Source organism: Rhinatrema bivittatum, unplaced genomic scaffold (assembly GCF_901001135.1).
Source record: "Rhinatrema bivittatum unplaced genomic scaffold, aRhiBiv1.1, whole genome shotgun sequence".
NCBI lineage: Eukaryota > Metazoa > Chordata > Amphibia > Gymnophiona > Rhinatrematidae > Rhinatrema > Rhinatrema bivittatum.
In genome coordinates this window covers 1-27,603 of record NW_021820946.1, presented here as the reverse complement: position 1 = coordinate 27,603, position 27,603 = coordinate 1, and the positions used below count along the sequence as shown (strand labels likewise).

The following is a 27,603-nucleotide window of genomic DNA, read 5'->3' as shown; positions in this document are numbered from 1 at the left end:
GAATTGTGTGTGTGTGTGAGAGAGAGGGGTGCCGGTGAGAGAGAATTGTGTGTGTGTGTGAGAGAGGGGTGCCGGTGAGAGAGAATGTGTGTGTGTGTGTGTGAGAGTGGGGTGCCGGTGAGAGAGAATGTGTGTGTGTGTGTGTGAGAGTGGGGTGCCGGTGAGAGAGAATGTGTGTGTGTGTGTGTGTGTGAGAGTGGGGTGCCGGTGAGAGAGAATGTGTGTGTGTGTGTGTGTGTGTGAGAGTGGGGCCGGTGAGAGAGAATGTGTGTGTGTGTGTGTGTGTGTGAGAGTGGGGCCGGTGAGAGAGAATGTGTGTGTGTGTGTGTGAGAGAGAATGTGTGTGTGTGTGTGTGAGAGAGAATGTGTGTGTGAGAGGGGTGAGAGGGGTGCCGGTGAGAGAGAATGTGTGTGTGTGTGTGAGAGGGGTGCCGGTGAGAGAGAATGTGTGTGTGTGTGTGAGAGGGGTGCCGGTGAGAGAGAATGTGTGTGTGTGTGAGGGGTGAGAGGGGTGCCGGTGAGAGAGAATGTGTGTGTGTGTGTGTGAGAGGGGTGAGAGGGGTGCCGGTGAGAGAGAATGTGTGTGTGTGTGAGAGAGGGGTGAGAGGGGTGCCGGTGAGAGAGAATGTGTGTGTGTGTGTGAGAGAGAATGTGTGTGTGTGTGAGAGAGGGGCCGGTGACAGAGCAGAGAGGGAAGAGCCTTACCTCTACCAACCACGATGTCCACATTTAGCCACTCAGTCCAATACATTTTCGGAGGCTTTGATGAAGCTAAGCCCTTTGAAAACCTGCCCCTTTGTGACTCCGTTTAACACTTAAGCTCCCCCCCTTAGGGCTTACATGAAGGCTGAATGCAAAGTGTTATACTGCACTCTGCGGTCCCAGTGATCTCTCTGCATCACAGCCAGGTGACATTTGTTTCTTATAATAAAACCAAAACGAACATCCAGAGTAAAGAGAAATAAAACACCGGTGTATAAATATATACCTACTACCAAAAATTGGGATGGCCACGTTTTCTGTTCTGGAGACGGGAGAAGGTAACCCGGCCACAATACAAGCAATCGCATCGAAGAACGTGGAATGAGGCGCTACCACGAGAAGCGGCGCTTCCAGCTGACTCGCACGCTTTCCTTTAACTTTTACCACAAACCCCATGGAAAAGAACAAAGCTCGAGTGAGGGAGCCAATGCAACAATGAATTAATGTCCTAAAAAAAAAAAAAGGAAAGCAAATAAATTCAGCAGCTGCAGCTTATGAACATTCATAATTAAAGTATTTAATCAGCACCCTGCTTTCACAAGAAATTCCAGTTAACAAGCAGTTTCTTAAAAAAATAAAATAAAAAGCCAATGGCAGGGTTTTATGCAGGTCCACCTGGCATCCTTACCACAATGTTTAACAATGCATACATTTAAATTAAAAATAAAAAAAGCATTTAGTACTTGGGCTAGTGGTGACCAGATATATCACTTTTTTTTTTTTTTTAAACTGTCAGTGACTTTCACCGTGTACTAGAAATTTTGTGCAGAGTATCTATGGCATATTCACCGAAAGGTGCTTCACAGCTGTTCTTCCACTTATACCACTGTAAATATGTCATTGTAAATATGTTTTAATTGTACCAATCATGTTAGCTATCATGTTTTTAATTGCATCCCTCTTGTTCACTGTAAGTTCGTATCAACCTTGTTCCAATGTATCTGCCCCTGGGGTGACAGTTCAGTTCTCTGTAAAACAGGTGCGATATGTATTCTATACAGGAACATCGGTATATAAAAATTAAAAATAAATAAATATTAAAAGGTATATTTCATTGCATATAAAGAGTGTATACATATTAGATATTATGCAAAACAGTCAGGTCATCAAGGTTATCCAGATATGTATTGGAACTGACTTTCTGATAAGAGATGTTTAGCAAATTAGATTATATAAGTGGATGGTAAGATTTTGGAGAACTGTTTGAAATGTCATTTGGATTCTTGTAAAACTAACAGCACTGGGCAGATGATGAAAAATGTTCCAGAACTAGAGGTCATAAGAAGCTCCAAGAGCGTAGACTCTGACATTACATATACACTTTCACACCTAGAATGTCCTCCCGCAGAAAGTTGTACAGAGAAAGGAATAAACAAACAGAGGTTACTTAGCAGCCAGAAGATGGAAATGAATCAAGGTTGCCAAATGGCTCCAGATTTACTAGATAGAGGGTTAATCCAGTCCAAGGTTTACCCCATTACATTCAAGGACTTATATAGTCTTACTTTTCTTAGGGACTACAACAGGGAAAACAGAACTACAGATCCCTGCATGCAATGGGGTAAATCCTGGACTGATCAACCCTGTCAGGCAAATCTGGAGCCAGTTAGCAACATTAGTAGCAAAACAATGGAAATGAAGCACTAACCACAGAGCAGCACATACAGCCCACAACAGCACTGGCAATGTCTTGTGGCTTCCTAGAAGGTATTGGGAAAAACCTGCTTTCTACAAGGCAATCAACCTACACAGGCATCCTAGGCAGCAGAAGTAACATTGCATCGGGCCCTCCATTGTCAGGACCAATTGGGCAGCTTTTGCATGTCTCTTGGACCATCTGTTCAGTCCTCCCAGCACTATGCCTGATGCCTAGATATAATTGTTAATCCTTCCCGCTCTCTGACCTGCACCTCCTGCTGGCAATCATGTTCCTGTCTTGTTTCTGTTATATTTCTGCGTCTCAATCTCTGTTTTGTCAGAGCTTTGGTCTAACTAATGATCTTCTCTTAGTCTTGACTCTACCCATGAGGCCCTAATTTGCGGCCTTGTGTGGGGCCCCTCCTGGACCAATGTATTCTATGTTCTTGTCTTGTGGCCCTAGTTTATAGCCTCACAAGAGTCCTCCTCTTTGGCATATGCATTCCGAGTTCTTGGAGTCCTTGTCTGTTTCTGTATTTACTGTTTAGTCTTGCCTCCCCCTAATATTGTCCTTGATTCAGTGGATGCCTTCTAGTTCCAGTTTCTGCAGTTTTGCCCTGCTCCTGTGGGCACTTTCCAGGTCCCTGATGTGGAGTGTTCCCTACTGTCTAAGTCCTGCTCAATCTGTGGTGGCGGCAGTCTGTAATAGCAGAAGACACCTTGCATCCATTCCTATTCAAGTCATCCTACCTTGGGGGGTCAGAACTCTGGCAGCATACAATCACAGGTGGTTGATGACTCTTGAGGAACACAGAGGCATCCATCTGCCAACTAGACATGGTGTCCCATAGGGAGGTTTTGGCAACCACACACATTGACCTTTTCAATGCTTTAGAGTCGAGAGTAGTTCAAGAGGACTGGAGACAAGCTGATGTGGTTCCTTTTCTCAAAAGTGGAAACGAGGAGGAAGCTGGGAACTACAGGCCAGTTAGTCTGACCTCCGACATGAGTAAATGACAAACATGACACACAAAAAAAAACCCCACCATATAGTCTATCTAGTCTGCCCAGCCACACAACATCCTACTCTACAATTCCTATCACTTCCTCAGAAATCCTCTGTGCTTGTCCCATGCTTTCATGAATTCCAATACTGTCCTCCACTAGGAGGCTCTTCCACAACCTTTCTGTAAAGAAATACTTCCTTAGATTACTCCTCAGTCTACCCTCATCCCATGACTCGCCTCCTGTGCATTAATACATCTCACCTTTCCTCTAGAGTATACATGTTTAGATCTTTAAGTTTGTCCACATACGCATTTCAACAAAAATTGCTATTTATTTCATTAGCCACTGCCTGAACCAAATCCATTATGTTAATATCCTTTTGAAGGTGTGGCCTCCATAACTGAACACAGTATTCCAAAATGAGTATGCTTCCCAGGAACTTCAACGGCAGGGGCGAAAGACTGATACTTCACGCATATCCAGCATAGCTCTCTGCTTCAACAGCAGGGGGAATGAAGAAAAGTGGATCTATATACAGACAACAACCAACAAGGACTGAATTACATAGTCTGGGTTAACAAATAAGCATGGGTGTAGCTTGCTTATTGCGGCGGTTACTACCCCTAACTAATCAAGCTGATATTTCACTTAGATGCAGTTCCAACACTGCTCTCTACATTAATGGTGGGGGTGGAAGGGAAATAGAACCAAAAGGTTACTAAGAGCCAAGAGTAACAGATAAGTATGAGGGAAAAAAAGTGCCAAACTTGCTGGGCAGACTGGATGGGCCGTTTGGTCTTCTTCTGCCGTCATTTCTATGTTTCTATATTTTTTTTTTTTTTTTTTTGTTTAAACGGTTTATTAAACTTTTATATTTTCAAATACAAAAGAAAGAGTTACAAAAGGAAAGAAAAAATACAAGATAAGGATTCAACATAATGGAGTGGTACAAGAGCAAATTGAACAGAATATCAAAAAACAAAAGATATCCTATTTGTAGATTTCCAAGTAAGCATATATTCCAAGTAAGCATATATTCCAAACAGAGGAGTACTCCACATCATCGGTATAAGTGTAAGTATTGGAAAAAAGGAGTACACATAATAGTATGGAGAATCTTAGAAAGAATCCTGAGAAAGAAGGAGATTAATGCGAGAGAGAAAAAGGGAAGAAAAGAGAGAGAACAGAGAAGAGGAGAAAAGAGAAGAAGGTCAGAAATATAGAAAAGGACGGCTTGAGAATAGAACAGAGAGAGCATGTAATGTACAAGTAAGCATCAAGCTAACCAGGTAAAGAGAGAATATAATCCTCAAGCGGTTTCCAGACTTGAGCCCAAGAAGATAGACGATTACATTTTATAGCCATAGCTTTTTCATACCTATAATACATACATACCGAGTTCCACCACCAAGTTTGTGAAAGCAGATCACTACGTTTCCAATTAGACGTTATCGTGTGTATAGCAATGGCGAACAAAAAATCTATTAATTTTCGCTTGGGGAGGGACAAGGAAAAAAAGGGGTTGGAGCCCCTAAAAAAAAAAACACAGCATACGTGAAGGGGTGAGAGATGGAAACAATAGAAGTGATCGTTGACCAAACTTGGAGCCAAAAGCTGTGTACATAGGGGCATAAGAAAAACATATGTTCAAAAGTTGCTTTGGGTGCCGAGCATGACCAGCAGTGGTGTGAGGTAAGTAAACCAGCCCTATGTAATCGCCAGGGCGTCCAGAGAGCTCTATGCATGAGGAAAAAAGAAGATTGTGTCAGGCTGGAAGAAAGTGTGATGCGAGTTGTTATGGTCCAAAGATATCGCCATGTGTCTGGGGTAACATAGGTGTCAAGCTCCCTATTCCATGTAGAGTAAAACCCATTTCGAAGAACATTACCTTCAGTAGAAACAAGAATTTTATACAGTTTGGATGCTAAGTGTTTCTGAGGCCCATGTTCCTGGAAAACTTGTAGGAGATAGGGAGGTGTAGTAAGGGAAGCGGAGGAGTATGGAGAAGCAGCAATAACTGCACGTAATTGCAGCCATGCAAAGAATTGAGATGTTGGTAGCTTAAATTTCTCCTGCATTTGAGTGAAAGTGCGTATCGTGTCATCTTCTAAAATGGAAGCCAAGAACCAGATTCCTTTTGTCTGCCATAGCGGCCAATTGAGTTGGTGACTATCAATCGTCAATTTAGAGTTTCGCCAGATAGAGGTCATATTAGAATAATTCCAAGAACATACTTGTTTGGGGCGGATGGAGTCAAAAAGAGAATATGCCTTGTGCAGCGAGCGTAGTATAGCATTAGATTCCAGACGTTTAGATATTTTCATCCCTGGAAAGCAAGTGAATGGGAGAGGAGATATTAAAGAACATTCTAAATCTAGCCATCTAGGTCTGTCGCCTAGAAGTGGAGATTGAGAAAAATGGTGCTGAGCTTGTTGAAGCATAAAAGCTTGATGGTATGCATAAAAATTAGGGAAGTTGACACCTCCTCTATCCTTAACAAGCTTAAGTTTGGTTAAAGCAATTCTGGGGGTCTTATGCTTCCATAAAAAAGAGGAGAGTATCCGGTCTATTTGTTTATAAAAGGTACAGGAGAAAAATATAGGCATCATTGACAGTGCATATGTGATTTTAGGGGCAATCACCATTTTTATAGTGTCAAGCCTTCCCCACCATGTGAGGTGTAGGGGCGACCAGTGGATAGTAAGATCTTTGATCACTTGGAGGATATGTGTTTCAGCATTAGAAATAGTTACCGTATTTTTCGCTCCATAAGACGCACTTTTTTTCCCCCAAAAATGGGGAGAAAATGTGGGTGCGTCTTATGGAGCGAATGTAGCAGCTCTCCCTCTCGCGCGCCGTCCCCCGCCTCCTCCCAACTCCGCCCAATCAGCATGGTGGTGTAGGCGTGTGTATTCTGCCGGCGGAACTTGAGCTCCCTGCCGGTCTGCTGTTCCCGCGGTGCAGCTTGCTGCGAGGGTCGCCGCGGCGCAGGTCAGACATCACCTGTTTGACCTGCATGGGCTACGGAGGCCCTTCCAGTTCAGACGGCTGGCATTTGACCTGCGCCGCGGCGACCCTCGCAGCAAGCTGCACCGCGGGAACAGCAGACCGGCAGGGATCTGTTTGAATTGGAGGGGCCTCCGTAGCCCACGCGGTTCAAACAGGTGATGACTGACCTGCGCCGCGGCGACCCTCGCAGCAAGCTGCACCGCGGGAACAGCAGACCGGCAGGGATCTGTTTGAATTGGAGGGGCCTCCGTAGCCCACGCGGTTCAAACAGGTGATGACTGACCTGCGCCGCGGCGACCCTCGCAGCAAGCTGCACCGCGGGAACAGCAGACCGGCAGGGATCTGTTTGAACTGGAGGGGACTCCGTAGCCCACGCGGTTTAAACAGGTGATGACTGACCTGCGCCACGCCGATCTTGCAGTGAGATGCACCCGGAACCGGCAGGGAGCTCGGGCTCTGCCGTCGGAGGCTCTCACTTGCAGTCCAAAGTAAGAACTTCACTCGTTGTGGTTTGGATGTATTGGAGGGTCATGGGGGTGGTATACTGCCTAGGATGGAGGACACATGACACAGACCAGCAAATATAATTACTGCCTGTGCTGATTAAGTGACTACCTGTTGAAATATTAGGAGCAATTGCTCTCCTAATCAATGTAATATAGCCCTGACTATTTATTATTGAACTCTGGAGCAGTCATGAAAGTTTAAAATAACTGGTGTGAGAGAGATGTGTATGAGGGAGAGTCTGAGTGTGTGATTGTCTGTGGGTATGTGTATAAGTGAAGAGAGCTAGTGAATGTGAAAGAGCCTATGTATGTATGTGAGGGACAGAAAACCAGTGAGTGTGAGTACCTGTGTGGATGTTCTCTGCCTTACTATAAAAAAACAAAACAAAAAAAAATCCCACGGACGGCCACCAGGGGGGAGCTCCGTACAGAGCCCATCATGGGGACAGAATTTTTTTTTTCTTAATTTCCTCCTCTAAATCCTAGGTGCGTCCTATGGTCAGGTGCGTCTTATAGTGCGAAAAATACGGTAATTGGGGCTCAGAGTAGAAATAAATTCCTAAATATTTAATGCAATGGGGAACTTTCTGTATAGCAGAGTTGGTGAGATCAACCAATGCACCTAAAGTATTGAGGGGGAGAAGGTCAGTCTTGTGCCAGTTGATCTTATAGCCTGAGAGAGCAGAGTAGGAAGCAATTTGCTGGAAAAGGTGTGGAAGGGAGGAGTCAGGATAAGACAAAAAAAGCAACACATCATCTGCATAAGCTGATATCTTATATTCCTCTGAACCAATGGTCACACCGGTAATTAACGAGTTCTGACGGATAGCAATTAGAAGGGGTTCCAAAACCAGATTGAAAAGCAAGGGAGAGAGGGGGCATCCCTGGCGGGTTCCTCTGTGAAGAGAAAAAAGTGGGGACCGACGATTATTAATATATAAAAAAGCGGTGGGAGAAAAATATAAGAGCTTAATCCAGGAAATGAAACTGGGGCCAAAACCAAATTTAAGTAAAGTAGAGAAGAGAAAAGACCACTCCACACGGTCAAATGCCTTTTCGGCGTCCAAAGAGACAGCTATGACCGGGGAGGGAGCAGAGGAAACTGCTTCATGGATGTGAAAAAATAGTCTGGTGTTATTGGCTATGAGTCTATTTTTAATGAAACCAGATTGATCTGGATGAATGAGACTGGGCATTATGTGGGATAGGCGAGTGGCTAAAATTTTAGTAAAGATTTTATAGTCCGTGTTCAATAGGGATATGGGCCTGTAATTGCTGACTTCCGTTGCATCTCTACCTGGTTTTGGAAGGACCACGATACATGCTGTAGAGAAAGAAGAAAATAGATCCGGTTGGTCCGGGGCGGTCAAATAATACCGTTGTAAGTATGGTACTAGGTCCTTACTAAAAGTTCTGTAAAAGTCGATATTGAATCCATCTGGCCCAGGAGCTTTTCCGGCTGGCAGAGCTTGAATCGCAAGTTCAATTTCCTGTGAAGTAATTGGAGCTTCAAGGTCTTGAAATTGTTGCAATGATAACGAAGGGTGAGAAATTTTAGAAAAAAAAGTCTGAAATTCCTCTTCCGAGATTTGAACCTCTTGTTTGTAAAGCTTTCCATAGAAGTCCCGAAACTCATTTAAGATATCAACATCTTGAGTGAGAACTTGTTTGGAAGCCGATGTGATTTTAGTTATACGCTTTTTCTCCTCTTTCTTCTTTAAATAAGAGGCCAGAAGATGTCCACATTTATTATTTTCCGCATAGTATGTAGCGTTTGTGTGAAAAGTAGAGAGGCGAATAGAGGCGCTGAGAATCTGATTGTATTGAAATTTTGCCTTTAGAAGAGTCGCCAGAGAAGTGGCTGTTGGACGTTGAATATGTTCGGATTCTAAAGAGGCAACGGAGATTTGCAGCCGGTCCAATTCCGACTGCTTAACTTTCCGTTGGTGCGCTGAGTAGCTGATGATGAGACCTCTAATGGTGGCTTTATAAGCCTCCCAAAGAGTAGACAATGATATGTCCGGAGTGTCATTAGTAGAAAAGTAATCCTTAGTTTGAGTACGAACATGATCCACAAAGGCTGAATCTGCTAAGAGCGATGAATTAAATCTCCACATTTTGTCCATAATGATCGGTGATTGTAGGTTACATCGGAGTATTATTGCTGCGTGATCCGACACCAATATAGGAGCTATGTCAGCTGCGAGGATTTGCGGGATTAAGGAATGAGAAGTGAGAAAGAAGTCAATGCGAGAATAAGAGGAGTGAGGAGCAGAAAAGTAAGTATATTCTTTTTCAGCAGGGTGAAGAAGACGCCAAGGGTCCGATAGTCCAATAGAAGACATAAGGTGTGTGAGAGCTTTGCTTGATTTTGAGATGGATATGCGTGCTGTCGATTTCCGATCTATGAAAGGATCTAAGACTTGGTTGAAGTCCCCTCCAATGATGATCTGCGTAGAGTCGTTAGCTAAAAGATGAGAAAACACAGTGTGGAAGAAGGAGGGATCGTCTTGATTCGGAGCATAGAGATTGAGGATAGTGTATATCGCCTTATTTATAGATATCTGAATGATATTCCACCTACCATCCAGATCTGTTGATTGCTGAAGAATCGTTGCATCTAGCCGTTTGTTAATAAGAATAGCTGTTCCTCGTTTTTTATGAACTGCAGGACTGAATGATAGCTGGCCCACCCAGTGTCGTTTAAGTTTTAGAGATTCCGATGGGGTCAAACTGGTTTCCTGCAAAAGAGCAATATCCGTGTGCAAGGAATTTAAATAAGCAAGGACTTTTTTCCTCTTGATGGGATGTGAGAATCCTTGTACATTGAGAGATACTATAGTAAATGAAGTGATGGCGGATGTCATGAGCAATGAATATAGGAAGGGCTATATAAATAACCTGTGGTAGGCCGCCGAGATTTAAAAAGAGGAGAGAACAGTAAGAGAGAAAACAGTGAGAGGAAACTGACAGAGAAGAAGATGAAAAGACTAGGGGGAGAATCAGAAAGAGAGTCAAAGGGCGAACGAAGAGAGTAGGAAAAGAAGAAAAAAGAAAAGAGGAGACGAGAGGAGACTAGAGAAGAAAAGAAAGAGAAAGAAAAAGGGGAGAAGAAAAAAGAGGAAAGAAGAAAAAAGAAAAAAAAAAGGAAAAGATATCAAATAGTATGAGCACTAACCGTGCTATCTAAGGAGTCCCGTAGGGGACCAGTAGTGGGTGTCTAGGCGGATCACTGACTTTCCAAGCGATCTACTCCGCTCATCTAAAAATTAAATTGGGAACAGTCAAGGAGGGGAAAAAGGAAAAAACCAGCTGTAACAGCGCTACGGACAACTCCTCGGTTCCAAGCATAGCCAGCACTAAAAGAAAGCCATGTCAGGCAAAAAATAACTTTGTGCTGCGCTAGTTCAGGTAACCATTTCCTGGCCATTGCCAATAGATTGAAGGAAGGTCTCCAATTCTTGTGGATATTGGTAGATCTTGGTGTGATTAAGGTGAGTGACTTTCATTTGCGCTGGATAGAGTAGGCCGTACTTCGCGCCCACGCGCTGAAGTCGCGGCCTGAGAGCGAGAAAGGCCTTACGCTTCGCGGCAGTTTCCTTGGCCAAATCAGGAACAAATAATATATTGTGACCTTTATATTGAACCGGTGCCTGATGTCTGGCAGCCGCCAGAATTTGGAGAACTTGCGGATGACGCAACAATTTGAAGATAATGGGCCGCGGATATTTAGAGTGACGAAGAGGTGTAGTAGGCACTCTATGGGCCCGTTCTATTTCCACAGGGTATTGGAACTCAAGATGGAGGCTAGAGGTAAGCAACTTGAGAAGAAAGCCGCTGATATCGTTACCTTCTTCTCCTTCCGCAATGCCGAGAAGCCGTATATTGTTGCGGCGATTTCGGTTAGAAAGGTCTTCCAAAGAATTTTGTAAGTGCGCCATATCTTTGGTGAGCTGCGGAACGGAGGTAGCCGTCAGCAATAGGGAGGAGACTTGGGTTTCCACATCTTCCAGTCGGGACCTATACGTGTCAAGCTGGGTGGATACCGCTTGTAGTTCGCCCCGAATCGCGTTAGTGGCATCAATATTGATATTAATCAAATCTTTGAGCTGTCTCAGCTCGACTAAGACAATGTCAGCAGACGCCATAACTTTCGCTGGCGGGGCCTTGCCTGGTGACGGCGGGTCAGCTTTCGATCTTTTTGTTCCGGCCGCCGCCGAAGGCTGTTTCAATTTTCCCGGCTTTGCTTGCTGCCATCGCATGCAGGAGAGATGTAGGATCTAAAAGATCGAGAAATAAGCGCTGGAAATTAGTTTGAAGTGCAGTTTCCCCAGTTTATTGGAAAGTCTAGAGCGGAGATCCTCGCTTAGGCGGCCATTTTGATCGCTGCGCTAGAGCGCCCCCTATGTTTCTATATTTAACAGTTTTATATACCAAAGTTCTGGCAACAAAGTTACTAATCACTTCGGTTTACATTACAATTAAATTGACAGTATATAGAATAATGTCTTACAAACAACAAGGTGAGTTGAAACTTGGAAAAAATAAATAATAATAATAACTTACAATGAGTAAGGAGAGTATAATTTAAATACAATATATTTTGAGGAAAAGTGAGTATAATCGCTGGTACTGACTTTGTCGAGACTGATGTCGACAGTCGTGAAGTTCACAAGCTTGGTTTTTGGGTTAGGAGAATGCTTGGTTGAACAACCAGGTCTAGAGTCTCTTTTTAAAGGTGGGTGCCGATTGTTCAAGTCTGAGGTCTGGTGGGAGTGAGTTCCAAAGTTTAGGGCCTGCGGTGGAAAGAGCTCTTCTACTTAGTGATGTTTTGAGATGATGTTTCTATGAACTTATAAAGTGGCAATATCACCTTTTTTGCTGTTGGCCATTCTTCTCCTTATGCACCCAGCCATCTCTCTGGCTTCTGTCATCTCCTTATTCACCTGTTTGGCCACATCGAGATCAAATACCATTACCCCAGATCTCATTCGATTTGTATACCACTTCTTTGGATTTTTGTTCAAAATGTATGAATTCATTTTTTGCATTAAATCTTAATTGCCAGACTCTGTACCATTTCTCAAGCTTAGCTATATCCCTCCTCATGTTTTCCATATCTTTCTGGGCGTCTACCCTGTTGCAGATTTTGGTATCCACAAAAAGACAAACTTTCAATACTTGCAGGTCAATGGAGGAAAAGGTAAGGGATTTGGTAGATCTCTTTTCTCATTTCTTTCAACACATACTAGGATCCTAAGAAGAACAGGACAACTGGAAAACATGTCAACATTACTACAGTTAATACTGCTGCCTCTCTTCAGACATATCCTGAACAGTGAGGAACTGGTTCGGTATGAAAGATGCCTAGAGGTCAATTCACTCAAGAAACAGGATGCAGAGCTAAGGGAGCAAGTGGTGAGGCTTAGAAGCATCTGCATATTGATTACTCCAACAGTCTTCATTTAGGTCTTCCTTCTAATTCTCTAAAACCATAACAAGTACTTTTGAATTCTGCTGCACGACTGATTTGTATATATTACCTAACTTTGTACAGTGGCGCTTCTCTGCAGATATTTGGACACAAGGATATTTACAAGTAATTTAATTGAGGCAAACATAACTATTATTGCATATCCTTGGTAGATACAGACTGCCAGACCTTCAATACAGGAGCCCTACAGCCTGTGTCTGTCTATCTTGTAAAAAGCTATATTATATAGATTCAAACTGCTAAATGCTTGTGACGAGGATCACTTACACAATATGACAGTGTAATGAGCTGATCTTTAGCCTGAGAAATCCCCTCCCACCTGAAGGTCCCTTTGTTTAGTATTGCTTTGATGTGCTCTGTTTCTTCTGAACTTCTTTATTCTGTCGATAGATCAATCATTTCATCTCCAAGGGGCAGGGAGAAACTCTGATTTCAGTTGGAGTCTCTTGGAGCCAGATAAGCAAAAGAATACAGTTTCAGCCATCGATTACCTCCTGACCTTTAATTATAGGCTTTGCAGAGCCTAAAGGTCTTCCAGATATCTTCCAAATTCTTGAATCTGAGGTCAGTGAAAGGTTCACTGTATACCAGCAGGTTCAGTTAAGGCAGACAGCAAAGGACTCTGGGACAAGCTGAGTGAGCCAAAGGCCTGAACCAAAATCTTATGTTACGCTGCCATATATCAGATTACAGGTACAAGACGTTACGAACATATTACTCCTGTATTAAATAAACTAGCGGTACCCCGGCCACGCGTTGCAGTTGCAGAGTCAGGTTCTTTACCCTCCCTCCCCCATTTACCTCAGTCACTCATCCTCCTCCCCCTTGGTCACTTCACCCCCACTTCCTTCCCCTGTCCCCACTCCAACTCTCTCCCCTCACTCTCCCTCCCCTGAAATGTATGCTTTCTTAGGTAAGAGGACCCAGACTGTAAGAAGCAGCTAGGATGCCAATTGAGAAAAACACACCGAAATAGAAATTGGTGGTGGTAAACGTGGTCCGTCAGTTGGAGGTTGTGCGTGTTCTGTATCAAAATAGCACTCTCTATTTAGTTAATTGTTTTGCAGAGGGCTACTTTGGTGCCTTTCCGAGATCAGGGACATTTTGTGTTTGTGTTCTCAGACATTTGCAAAACTGCAACTTGCTTACTAATTCACTCCTTCATGACCCATTACTGTCTGTATCATCTATCAAGAAATGACAGTAATAGAATGCATCCTGTTAACACAGTAGTCCACTCTCCATGGTGGGGTCTGGATTGCTTTTTTCAGTAAGTGATCTGCTGCAATACTCATCATGAAACTCTCCATGTCATGGCTAATTCAGCCCTGCTTGTCGATAAGAAAGCAAATTTGCTTATCGTAATAAAAGGGTTCTCCATAGGCAGCAGGTTCAACTATGCTTAATACCCACCTACCTCCCTGGAGAGTCAACTACCAAGCTAAAACTCTACAATCAATAAAGTGCTCACGAGGCAGCCCTTGTATGGGAGCTTTTGCACATGCTCAGTAGAGCAAAAGCTGTGACCTAGGAGAGAAGGGTCTATTTGATGCTATTGGATGATGTCACCCACATGTTCTTGCTAATTCATCTTGTTGGCCATGAAAAGCCTCGTTTTATGGTTAAATAAACTTGCTGAAGAATGCCAAACGCCTTACTGAAATCTAAGTATGCAATAATATAATGCCCTCCCATGATCCAACACTCAGCCAAAGAAATTGATCAACTTGTCTGAAGAGCCCTACTTGAAAAGCATCCTCCTCACTCCCCTCTGCTACATGCACAGTATACCATCACCACAAATATATTTTCCCTTTGCTATATTGTCCTGCTTCTGCTCTTTCCATCCTCTCTCACCTTCACTCATGTCCCACTTACTCAGCACTTTCTCTTCACCCCATCTCCTCAGGACTTCCTCCCCATCTCCTCAGCACCCTCTTTTTCATCATTTTCACCTGCCCAGTAACCTCTTTCCAACCCTCCCACCTGCCGATCATCCCCTTTACCCCTCCCCCACACCTAGCCACCATTCATTTCCCTCTCTCTTGCTCTACTCCTAATGCAGCAGCTCCAGGCTACCTCCTGTTTTCAGCAGCGTGGCAAGATAGGTTCCACCGGGAGCCGCAGGGCCTTTGGACACAGGCGCAATGACATTGTTGTGAGGCCTGGCCACGATCACTCACGGCCAGACCGCCCTACCTCCTCTTCTCGGGCCAAGCAGGATCCCCCTCGTGGCGGTCGGCAGCACGCAGACCACGACGCGAAGGCAGGGAGATGTCAGGGAGCAGCGAAGAAGTCGCGGCTGGCTCCGCCTCTTAAAGGGGCCGCGACGCTGAAGCGAGGCCGGCCCCGGAAGATGATGTCATCGGTGAGGGAGATTTAAACTCCCTCAGTCAGGAGCAAGACGCCTTCGTAACAGGTTCCTGTAGTTGGCTGTGTTTTGTGCTCACCTGTGCCTCCTGGTTCGACTTTTGGATTGCCTTGGACTTCGTTGTTTTGCTGCCTGCCCCGACCCCTGCTTGGATTTTGGACTTTGTTTGGATTGCTGCCTGCTGACCCTTGCCTGGAATCTGGTTATGCCATTCGGCCTGTGCAACGCACCTGCGGTTTTCCAGAATGAAGTGTTCTAGGACATGTTATATAAGCAGGTGATTATATATCTAGATGACATTCTTATCTGCTCGAAGGACCTGGCTACCCATCGCAGAGATGTTGGACAAGTTCTACAACGTCTAAGAGAGAATCGTCTATTTGTGAAGCTGGAAAAGTGTCTCTTCGAGAGGCAGTCTATACCCTTTTCAGGATTTATTGTATCCACCACTGGTTTTCAAATGGACCCAGAAAAAGTGGCCTGTATTCGAGACTGGCCACGGCCAGTGGGGCTTCGGGCGATACAACGATTCCTTGGTTTCTCTAATTTTTACCGGAACTTTATTCCACACTACTCTCACATCGTGGCACCAATTACCGCTCTGACTAAGAAGGGAGCGGACACCAAGAAGTGGACCGGTGAGGCCATACAGGCATTTGAGAGTCTGAAGACTGCCTTTTTACAAGAACCTTGCCTCCACCACCCGGATCCTACCCGACCATTCATAGTGGAGGTAGACGCCTCTGAAGTTGCGGTCGGAGCAGTCCTCAGTCAACATTCAGATCGAGGCATCCTCTTTCCCTGTTCTTACTTCTCCCGAAAATTTTCTCCGGCCGAAAAGAATTATGGAATCGGCGACAAAGAATTATTGGCCATAAAAATGGCCTTTGAGGAATGGAGACAATGGTTGGAAGGGGCACAACACACCATTACTGTATACACTGACCATAAGAACTTAGAATATCTCAACAAAGCCCAACGCCTCAACCCTCGCCAAGCCTGCTGGTCATTGTTCTTTTCACGATTTGACTTTATTCTACGATATCGTTCGGCGATCAAGAATAGTCGTGCAGACGCACTTTCCAGATCTTATGAAACAGAGGACACTCAAGAGACTCTTAACTATATTATAGATCCTGCCAAGCTGATGCTCGCTTCCACAGAGACCGTACCTCCCGGGAAGACGGTGGTACCACTCTGACTTCGCTCCAAAGTACTTTCCTGGGCGCATGACTCTCTCTCTCTGCTGGCCATCCTGGGAGAGCACGTACCTTGGAGCTGCTATCGTGCTACTATTGGTGGCCACAGGTGAAGGGGGATGTGCGGGCCTACATGACTTCATGCCCAAAATGTGCTCAGCAGAAACCATTACCTGGTCGACCCTGGGGCCTCCTCCAGCCCCTTCCACCTCCTCAAGAACCCTGGACCCACATATCCACGGACTTCGTTGTAGATCTCCCTCTTTCGGATGGTAATCAAGTAATATGAGTTGTAGTCGACCGGTTCTCGAAAATGGTTCATTTCGTACCTTTGCCTAAGTTGCCATCTGCGCCTGAATTGGCTGAGCTATTCTCTTTACATATTTCTCGCCTACAGGGACTTCCTCTTCATATAACCTCTGATAGAGGCCCGCAATTTACGGCCAAATACCGGAATGTGCTTTGCAAGAAATTTGGCATACAATTAGATTTTACCATGGCGTTTCATCCGCAAGGGAATCGGTCAGGCGGAATGCATCAATAGAGGACTAAAGATGTTTTTACGACTTTTTGTGAACCACCGCCAAGATGATTGGGCTTCCCTACTACCCTGGGCCGAGTTTTCACATAACTCCCATATACACTCGGCCACTGGACAATCTCCATTTCAGATCGTCTTTGGTAAACAACCACGGCCTCCAATACCTCTACCCCTTACGGTGGCCTCCCCAGCAGCCCAACTGTCGGCACAGCGACTCCATGAACTCTGGGAGGTTACCAATGCTCGCCTTCGCCAAGCGGCCAAGACCGCGAAACGGATGGCCGACAAACACCATCGTCCCGCTCCGCAATTCAATTCAGGAGACCGGGTTTGGCCCTCCACCCGTCATTTACGCCTACGGATCCCCTCCATGAGACTCACTCCCCGGTACATTGGACCATTCTTCATCAGTAAACGGTTGGGTCCTGTAACTTATCGTCTGCCTACCAGTCTTCGGATCCACAATTCCTTTCACGTCTCCTTGCTTAAACCTCTAATTTCTTCTTAATTCCATGATACTCCACGTCAATCTCCTATCATAGAGTCTGACGAAGTTCCCATCTATCAAGTACGGGAGATTCTGGATATTCGCCGTAATCATAGACGATGGGAATATTTGATCACCTGGGAGGGGTTTGGTCCAGAGGAAAACTCCTGGAAACCTGTGGCAAATATATTGGATAAATTGTTACTTCACCACTTTCATCATCTACATCCCGACAAGCCAGGCCCAGCCAGTAGGGGGCAAAAGAGGGGGGGGGGTACTGTTGTGAGGCCTGGCCATGATTGCTCGCGGCCAGACCTCCCTACCTCCTCTTCTTGGGCCAAGCAGGATCCCCCTCGTGGCGGTCGGCAGCGCGCAGGCCACGGTGTGAAGGCAGGGAGACGTCAGGGAGCAGCGAAGAAGCCGCGGCTGGCTCCGCCTCTTAAAGGGGCTGCGACGCTGAAGCGAGGCCAGACCCGGAAGATGTCGTCATCGGTGAGGGAGATTTAAACTCCCTCAGTCAGGAGCAAGACGCCTTCACAACAGGTTCCTGTAGTTGGCTGTGTTTTGTGCTCACTTGTGCCTCCTGGTTCGACTTTTGGATTGCCTTGGACTTCGTTGTTGATGCCTGCCCTGACCCTTGCCTGGAATCGGGACATTGTTTTGGTTGCCGCCAGCCTAGACCCGTGTTGGTACTTGTTCTGCGTACCAGCCTCCTCACTGAGGACTCCGTGTCAAGGCTTCGCAGAACTTCCACCTGCTGGAGACGAGTCCGCCTGAGTACTGCAGATGGGTGTCATCTCTTGCTCCGGTTCAAGGGTTCACTTGCATAACAGACATCCTCCCATGGCCCATTGCTGGCACAAGCACTTTTTAAATGTGGGTGCAGGTACAATCAAGAAATGGCAGCTCACAAGCTATAAAAATATTTCCAGCGAGTCATGATGCCATGCTTTCTTTGAAAGTGGGTGGCAAGCATTCAAAGGGTTCTGTAATGTTCCCACCCTCCCACCTAGTTTGCCTAATGAAGAGTCTGCCCTGTTGATAAAAATATATAGGGATTGGGCATCCTGCCTGAAGCAACACACTATAATTTACTTATTTTTCAGCTTCATATAAACACCACAATATATACAGGTAAGTGCAAATTAATTAGCTATAAAAGGTTCTTTAAACAAACATCTCAGAACACTTAAGGAGCTTTCTGTGCACACAGACCCTGACTCCAGTTCAATGTGTACGTAAATGATTTATCCAGAGTAGCACACAGTCTGCCCGCATGGCATCTTCAATAATAAACTGGTAGGATATTTGGTTCTTACCTTCTCCATCCTATGAAAGGCTGAGAGCCTTTTAAAGGGCAGCAGGCAGTTACGACAGCTACAAACGGCCAAATCATCATCAAAATGATTAAAAGGCATACGAGACGGATTGGAAACAGAATAATTCCAAGTACGACCATCTGGAAATTAAAATGCATGAAAGATTGGTATAAGGGAAACGTTTCTTCTAATAAATGTAAAATATTTATGGACATTTGAAAATTATAATTTGCTTAGGCCTATTTTGTGTTATGCGATTAATACATTTTAATAAATGAAGTGACATGCTTAAACAGTAGCATTGGAACAATGTGCTTCAGACACAATCTAATAAGGGCAGCTGAGAACACTTGTTTCAAAGTCAAAATTACTATTAAATATGTATATAACATTTAAATAAAATGCTAACCAACCATGGAAGAAGAAAAGGAAATGTACACAGGGAGGAGGCTGAGCCAGTAAGCTCCATTGTAAACTTTTAAAAACGCTTTAGTAATGGATGTTTAAATGTTTAAAACTCAGTTTCATAGTAATTTTGTCTCTAGAAAGAAGCACTTCCAAGTCTCCAGTTCTAGCAAATCTGCTTGCAGTAAACAATGTTTTCCGTAGCTAAGAGGAATTAGCCGTAACATGCAGGTGACATCATCCAGCGGCACTGAACGGACCTCTCATACAGCTGGTTCTTACGGGCATACCAGGCGGAGATTTGTCACTATTCATATATGCGCAGGTGACATCATCCAGCGGCACTGAACGGACCTCTCGTACAGCTGGTTCTTACGGGCATACCAGACGGAGATTTTGTCATATGTTTGCAATTATTCATATATGCAGCTTATGCCTCCAGTTCCAACTTGGCAGGGAGCTAGGATGCAACAGATATTAACAAGGAGGAAGGGATGGCACCAGGAGCCTGAAGGGAAATGTCCACCCGGGTTTACCGCATCACTTGACTCACAGGGATGCTAAATAAGAACCCGCGGCCCTGCTGATGGCGAGGGACCAGTTCCACCTCGCCCGCCATGAGGAGGGCAGCAAGTTCCGGCTGAAGTATGTCCTGGGGGGCGGGGGTGGGGGGGGGGGAGAAGAGATCTCCGGGAGCCGAATGTAGTTCAGATGGTACCTCTATCGGATGATAATGAGGATCCATCGGTCCGATATTTTCCCAGCAGTGGGTGAAGACCGCCTCCGACCAGGGGATCCGGTGTCCGAGGTACAGTCAGCTGACCTTCATTCCCTCGCCGCCAGTCAGAAAGTCCATGGCTGGGGCACTTGTTGGGGTCTGGCTGCTCGCTGTTGACGAGGACAGCCCCTGGAACCGGTGTGTGGCGTATGAGCCCGGGACGCTGGAGGATATTTCTTCTGCCAGTAAAAGGGCTTTCGGGAACCCGGCCTGGAGGATTTCCTGGCGGAGGACGAGCCTTCAGAGGCGCTAGTAGAGAGCTGCTGAAGGTATCATGATGGTCCTTCAATTGCGCCACTGCATACCTGACCTTATCCCCAAAAAGAGGTTTTTACCTGGGCAAAGGAGGTTGGCTAGTTGATCCTGAACTTCCGGTCCAGAGCCATTGCCATTCCCCTGGCACCGATGCCCACCGCTGCTACCTGGAAAACATCGTAGATGGAACGCACCTCATGTTTTCCCGCTTCGAGACCCCATCATGGCCGTCACCGAGAGGGGCCTCCTGCTGCTGTTGCGGAAGGCCCGCAGCAAAGTCCTGGACCCTTTTACAGAGGCTGCGGTTATACTGGGTCATATAAAGCTGGCAGGCGGCGCTGCGGGCCACCAGCATGGCGCCTTGGAAGGATTTCCTGCTCACGACCCGGAGGGGCAGAGGCATGGGTGCAGGAATGCCAGCCTTTTAAGGCAGACTCCATGGGGAAGGTGCTGCTTTTCAAACCCCATGGCCTGCTGCACCAGGTAGGTGGCGGCCTCTCTCTATTGATGGGGGGGGAAGATGGAACTGGAGGTTGTTTTAGAAGCAGCTGCTCCTCCTCCCCTGGAGCTGCTGGTGCCCATAGTCCCATAGTCCTTCCCCTACTTAAGGGCTGGGGGGGGCTTCACTGGGCTCATCTGGGGAAGCCAAACTGGTGCACCCATCGCATGCCAGGCAAAGAGTCAGCAACGTTGAGAACTATTTTATAGCTATAGGCCAGACACCTGCGGCTGTGCAGTATTTCTCTCATCCCCCACCCCCCAAAAAGCAGCCCTCTGCACTGAAGCAGCTCTAGGGCCAAGCATCTAACAGATGTGGCGCACCAGCCTCAGGATGGTTCTCCCACTCCTGATTCCCTTACAAGGTCCCTGTAGCATGCACTACCTCTGGGGGCACTCCTGTGGACAGCTGGTCAAGGTCACATTGCTTGCCATGGTGCCCCTGCCCATATTTCTTTTTTCACTGTATTCTTCCCCATACAAATGCTGGGAGGAATAAAGGCAGAGAGCAATGACACAGAGAGATAGGGGGTGGGGGGCAAGAGATGAGGCGAGAGCTCAAGTTCCACATACAGGGCTAGGTCCTCCAAGTTCCTCTACTCCCTAAGGAGTGGGGCCCCTCCCTTCGGATGGATCCTCAGTTCCTAGGGGAAAAATGATCCACTCCTAGTCTGCCTACTACCAGATTTGGGAGAACTGAAATCATGGTGAACCCAGATGATGTAAAGCAGAGTTGCTTACCTGTAACAGGTGTTCTCCAAGGACAACAGGATGTAAGTCCTCATCATGGGTGACATCATCAGATGGAGCCCAGCATGGAAAACGTCTGTCAAAGTTTCCAGAACTTTTGACTTGGCCTAGCATGACCTATACTGTGCATCCACGAAAGTCCCTCTTCAGTCTTGTAACATAGAATTACGATTAAAACTAAAAAAATAAGAGAAACCCAATTCCACAGGGTGGCATGCAGGTTTCTTGAGAACTAATATCCTGCTGTCCTTGGAGAACACCTGTTACAGGTAAGCAACTCTGCTTTCTCCAAGGACAAGCAGGATGGCAGTCTTCACACAAGGATGAATCCCTAGCTACAGGCTGCTCCCCAAAACAAAAGGGGAGCAACAGACACCAACCAGGTGCCAATGGGCACAACAGTGCTGTTGGTAACAGTGGGAGACAGCCTGAACCCCAACAGGCCCTAGCTTGGGAGAGTTGGGTTCTCAAAGAGATTCTGAAGAACGGACTGGACAAAACTACTGTCACGTCAGACACTTCTACCCAGGCAACAGTGAGATACAAATATGTGGCGAGAACTCCATGACACAGCCTTGCAGATCTCCTCTATGGGAACTGCTTGTAAATGGGCCACAGATTTTGCCATGGCTCTCACAAAATGAGCCTTGACATGACCCTCAAGATGCAGTCCCACCTGGGTGTAACAGAAGGAGATGCAACCTGCTAGCCAACTGGATAATATCTTTGGCAAAGACAAACACAAACTTATTGCTGTTAAAAGAAAAAAAAGTTGGGTGGACTGTCTATGAGCTTCTGTCTGCTCCAGATGGAAGGCTAAAACTGACTTGCAGTCCAAACTGTGCAGTACTCTTTCGCTTCGGTGCGAACAGAGCCTGGGAAAGAAAGTTTGCAGGATGATAGACTGGTTAAGATGGAAATCCTTCACATCCTTAGGCAGGAACTTAGGCGGTGTGTGCAGGACCACCCTGTCATGATAACATTTACTATAATGTAGATAAGTCACTAAGGCCTGGAGCTCTCTCATCCTGCGCACCGAAGTGACAGCTACCAAAAATATGACCTTCCAGGTCAGGTACTTCAGGTTACAGGTATGCAGCGGCTCAAAAGGAGCTTTCATGAGCTGAGCTAGTACCACGCTGAGGTCCCAAGACACAGGCTGTTGGAGGGTCTCATGGTGGTCCCACAACTGGGCTACCGCATCCCTCACCCGATCTCCAAACAGATTCTCCCCAGTAAACGGTACGTCAGCGAGCCATTCCTGAACATCCCCCTGCCAGGCTTCCAAGATCGTATTTTTAAACATCCAGGCCAGCCACTCCATTCAGTTTTTCCCTAGCCATTTTTCTCAGTTTATTATAATCTCCCTTTTGAAAGAGAACTGCCATTGCAGTAGATTTTCTGATTGTCCTCTCTCCACTTATCAAGTCAAATTCAATGTTATGATTACTATTGCCAAGTGGCTCTAACATCATTACCTCTTTCACCAACTCATGCGTTCCACCAAGAATTAGATCTAAATAGCTCCCCCCACACTTGTCACAAGGGTTAATAAGGGGTGTAACCAGTTATAAGTATATTTATTTTAATTTTTTAGAGGATCACTAAAATATTAAATAAACCAAAAGATTAAAAAGTTCTGTAACTGAACAAAATCAAGATGCAGATAGCCCCCCCCTGCTGAACTATCCATTGGTTTGCACTGAATGCCATATATAATTATCTCCACGGTTGGCGAGAGGTTAAGGGTGTGCATTTGCTCGAGTGCTCCTAGTCCTCAGAGGATGAGTGGCTGTGCTCAGGCATTATTGGGGGCCTCAGGTGACTTTGCACAGGTGTCAGCTAGTGCTTCTATCCTTGGGCATTACCTTTATTTACTCAAGTGCATGCCTCAAAGCTGCTCCCACAACACACCCTGAAACTGCAGGTGAAGCAGGTCTTGGAAAAACGAAGAAACGAAAAAAGAGGACGCAATGAGTCTCGATTCAGTCTTTGACGTTATTCTTTCCCACTCTGCCGATACTCATAGGCGCTCGTGGGTTCTCAAACATTTCCTGCAGGTTTGCATTTGCTTGGAACAAATAGCTCGTACTCTATTACAGCCAAGTCTATTTTTTTTTAATTGCTCCTGACCAGTTCACATTGGTTGTCATGACGAGGACAATAGATGTTTCGGGAGAAAACCTACCTAGTTCTGCTGCTTTTGCCTTAACTTGCATGTACAAGTAACGGCAGCAAACAGGGGAAGAAGGAGGGGAAAAAAAAAGGACTTCCCTGTGATGCAGTTCCTTCTCACTTCCTTACAGAAGGATCGCTTTGTGTTAACGACAGACTTATCTCCGGAACCAGAGACAGCTCATCCAAGATTTAAAAAAATAAACCCTCACTACTGACTACAAACCACACTGCTTTTCGGCTGCCAAATTAAGACGCTGCGATGGGCGGAAGTACTAAAGGTACATCCTGCATGCATGGGGGGGGGGGTAAGTTTAGTACATCTCAGGAAAAGTTACCGCGGCAGATCCATGCAAGAGCCAGCAGAGAGGCCATTAAGAAACGCACCCCTTGCAAATTTAGAAACCCCCCCGATACATCGCATCCTGCCCCAGGGACTGCTCTGGTACTGCTACCCGGAGGCAGCCAGGAAACGCTGCAACAAGCGCTCCCGGGGCTCTGGCAGCCTCCTTTTCTCCCTCCTCCTCCCCATGCTCGCTGCTTACTTTGAGTTTCTCTGCAGCCGTCAGCTGGGGGTCGTGGATGAAAGGGTTCCGGATGAGCGGCGGGGTGAAGGAGAGCTGCCGGGGCACCGCCGGCTTCCTCGGTGCTCGCTCTTGCACGGGTGCTACCTGCGCCATGCTGCTCTGCTGCTGCTGCCGCCACACCTAGCGCTTCCGCCCTTCCCGAGGCCCCGCCCCCTCGCTCCTCCTGCTGCCGCCACACCTAGCGCTTCCGCCCTTCCCGAGGCCCCGCCCCCTCGCTCCTCCTGCTGCCGCCACACCTAGCGCTTCCGCCCTGCCCGAGGCCCCGCCCCCTCGCTCCTCCTGCGCACGCGCCGCCAGGCCAGGGAGATTCGATTCTCGCCATTCAGCGCTGCAAAGGCGACGCTCCGCATGTTTGAGCTTATGCGGCTCGTGAGGAGGTTTGCGCTCTTGGAACAGTGCCGGGAGCAGCTCATAATAAGAACAGGCCATACAGGGTCAGACCGAGGGGCCATCAAGCCCAGCATCCTCTCTCCAAAAGTGACCAAACCAGGACGCAAGTACCCAAACAGTAAATACATCCCATGCTGCTGATGTCTGTAATAAGCAGTGGCTATTAATAGCAGTTAATGGGCTTCTCCAGTTCCTTCCCTCCTGCGGACTCCCATTTCCTTCTCCTCCGTTATTCCAGTGAACAGGAGAAGGTTGATCCTGAAGCAGACACTGCACATCTGACACAAGACAGGGCTGAATTACTACAAGTTTGAAACTTGTGAGCAGTATTGACCCTCCCCTCCACAGTTACATTTCCTTTTTGTCTACAGATTATGCCCTGGGGTGCCTCAGGGATCTGTACTCAGACTGATGTTTTTTAATATCTGGAAAAGGGAACGACAAGTAAGGTGATCAAATTTGCAGATGACAAACTTAGGCCTGGATTCATCATTCCTGGAAGAACGATGAATCCTGTGAAAGCCCACAGCCTTCGCACCACAGCTAAGCTAAAACCAGCTACACTACCTTAACCACTTCCTCTGGCAACAAATTCCAGAGCTTAATTGTGTTGAGTGAAAAACAATTTTCTCCGGATTTGTTATAAATGTGCTACTTGCTAACTTCATGGAGTGCCCCAATCCTTGTATTATCAGAAAGTGTAAATAACTGATCCTCATTTAACCTTTCTAGTCCTCTGGTGATGTTCTAGAGCTCTATCATATCCCCCCCTCAGCAGTCTCTTCTCCAAGCTGAACAGCCCTAACCTCTTCAGCCTTTCCTCACAGGGAAACGATTCCATCACCTTTATCATTTTGGTTGCCCTTTTCTCATCCTTTTCCAGTGCAAGTATATCTTTTTTGAGATGTGGTGACCAGAATCGCACACCATCCTTAAAGTACAGTCTCACCATGGAGCAATGCACAAGTACAATGACATTCTCTGTTTTATTCAATGTTCCTTTTCTAATAATTCCTAACATTCTGTTTGCTATTTCGACTGCTGCAGCACACCGAGCCGACGATTTCAATGTATTGTTATGATGCCCACGTCTTTTCTCCTGGGTGTTGTCTCCTTCCATGGAACCTAACATCATGTAGTTACAGTGTGGGTTACTTTTCTCTATGTGCATCACGTTGCACTTCACATTACATTTCATCTGTCATTGGACTGCCCAGTGTCCCAGTCTCGCAAGCTCCTCCTGCAATTTATCACAGTGCACTTGTGATTTAACTACTCTAAATAAGGGGGTCATTTATCAAAGGCTTATCGCACGCGATAAGCCTCAATCGCATATGAAAAGGGCCTTCTCGTATGCGATATCATGCAAATTAGGGGGAGGTGGGAGTTGGGTAGGGGGCAGAGTCGGCGGTGTCTTCACTGCTGGTGATAAAGTTACTAATATTATAGTCGGCAGTGGCGCTATTCAGTGCGAAAGCCTAAGTTTGTCATCTGCAAATTTGATCACCTTACTTGTGGTTCCCTTTTCCAGATATTAAAAAACATCAGTCCGAGTACAGATCCCTGAGGCACCGCAGGACATAATCTGTAGACAAAAAGGAAATGTAACTGTGGAGGGGAGGGTCAATGCTGCTCACAAGTTTCAAACTTGTAGTAATTCAGCCCTGTCTTGTGTCTGATCTGCAGTGTCTGCTTCAGGATCAGCCCTTCTCCTGTTCACTACAATAACGGAGGAGAAGGAAATGGGAGTCCGCAGGAGGGAAGGGACTGAATTAGTAAGCAAAGTGGAAGTTCCTCAGACTCGCCCTCTCTCCATCTCTTCCAACCCTGCTGCTCTGCCTCTTACACCTGGAACTGGGTCCCCCATAAATTACCCCCTGGTTATGACTTTCAGATGCTGCAGAATGGGGGGGGGGGGGGGGAACCATGACAAGGCTTAAACTGATGATGGAAAGCTTTGCTGCAGCAGACGGAGAGAAGTGAGGGGGTGGGTCCTCAGCCATACATTAGGGTAATACGTGTGACAGATGAAGAAACAGGAGCCCAACTCATGCCCACCTGCTAGTGGGTTTTATTTGGGACTCTTCATTATTGATGTTCATTACTTTTGTAACATGCCTTGATGTGATAAGGGAAAAGCAATCTATCAGATCAATAAACTAAGTAAACTCAAGGAAGTACAGACTTGGGGAGCAGTGAATGCGGTTTATATTTATCTTATCCGTTAACTTTAATTGTATGATTTACAGTCCCTTCTGCTGTGATATTCTTACAAAATAAGAGCTTGGAAATGGTTTAGTTGTAAACATTGGAGGTAATTTTAAAAGGAGTTACACCTGTACATGTAACATACTATCGCAATTTTCAAAAGTCATTTATGTGCATAAAGTGCGCTTACATTTATTTATTTTATTTATTTAATGAGTTTTATATACCGTTATTCGGTAGAGCCATCATAACGGTTTACAAAGTGAACATTTTTACATGTGAATATCCTATGGACAATTCAATGGCTTATATTGTAGCGATTTTCAAAAGTCATTTATGTGCATAAAGTGCGCTTACATGTGAATATCCTATGGACAATTCAATGGCTTATATTGTAGCGATTTTCAAAAGCCCAATTACACTGTTAAAGTGCATTTACATGTGTAATATCCAATTTTAAGCACGTAAATGCTTTTTAAAATCAAGCACATAAAGAATTGATTTATTTTATGCAAATCCAAGAATTGTTTTCATAGCATGCGGTGTTTGAACACTGCAGGGTTTTTTTTATTTTTTGTGGCGGGGGGGGGGGGGGGGGGGAGTGGGAGTTATTTATAGAATGTGTTCAGTTTTAAAACCTAATCTTGGCTTGTAGTTGTTGGTGATATAACTAAATATTTTCTTCCTGTGGTGTCCAGCTATACTTTGTAGCCAATCTATACATTTCTTATGAGCATGATGCATTTTATTTAAAATTATTAGTCTGATATTTGTAAAGCTTTGGGTCAGGTAATTCCTCCCCAAGCAAAAGTAACTTCTCAAATTAAAAAAAACTTTTCTTGTGTCTAAAATGAGTGCTTAGTTTGTTTAGTCTGGGGAAACATGTATTTCCCATTTAGTGGCTCTATATATCTTGGGCGTATTGGTGATCTGATAGATAAGGATATCGTAGACAAAAGCAACAGATGGAAGAAGGTGCATGTTAAGTTTGAAACTGATCAGGGTTTGCTGCTCTTCGAGCCAAGTCTGTGTCTAGTCAAAACAGTGACTGCAAACTGATAACTTTGTTTCTGTAGAGAAAATATTGGAATAGTCTCCCGTCAGATAAGGAGGACTTCACTAGGACTTTGAGGTACTGAAGTGCACTGAATTCTGTGAAATTTATTTTGCGTGTAAAATCAGTTTCTTGTGCTCCCAAGTTGTGCTAAGGCACACGAGTTTCT

General features: G+C 45.7%; 1 protein-coding gene across 3 annotated transcripts in view; it reads right to left on the bottom strand.

The window, feature by feature from the left end:
- LOC115082320 (lysophosphatidylcholine acyltransferase 2-like) overlaps positions 1 to 23,927 on the bottom strand; it is a 123,535-nt gene extending 99,608 nt beyond the window's left edge. For all 3 annotated transcript variants that reach the window (XM_029586553.1, XM_029586552.1, XM_029586554.1), the window contains exons 1-3: positions 23,741 to 23,927; positions 18,335 to 18,474; positions 993 to 1,210 (exon numbers count right to left, since the gene is read on the bottom strand). In XM_029586553.1, coding sequence (XP_029442413.1) covers positions 993 to 1,210; positions 18,335 to 18,474; positions 23,741 to 23,875 — 493 coding nt within the window. In that variant the 5' untranslated portion in view covers positions 23,876 to 23,927. The remainder of the gene's footprint in view (positions 1 to 992; positions 1,211 to 18,334; positions 18,475 to 23,740) is intronic.
- Positions 23,928 to 27,603: the final 3,676 nt, after the last annotated feature.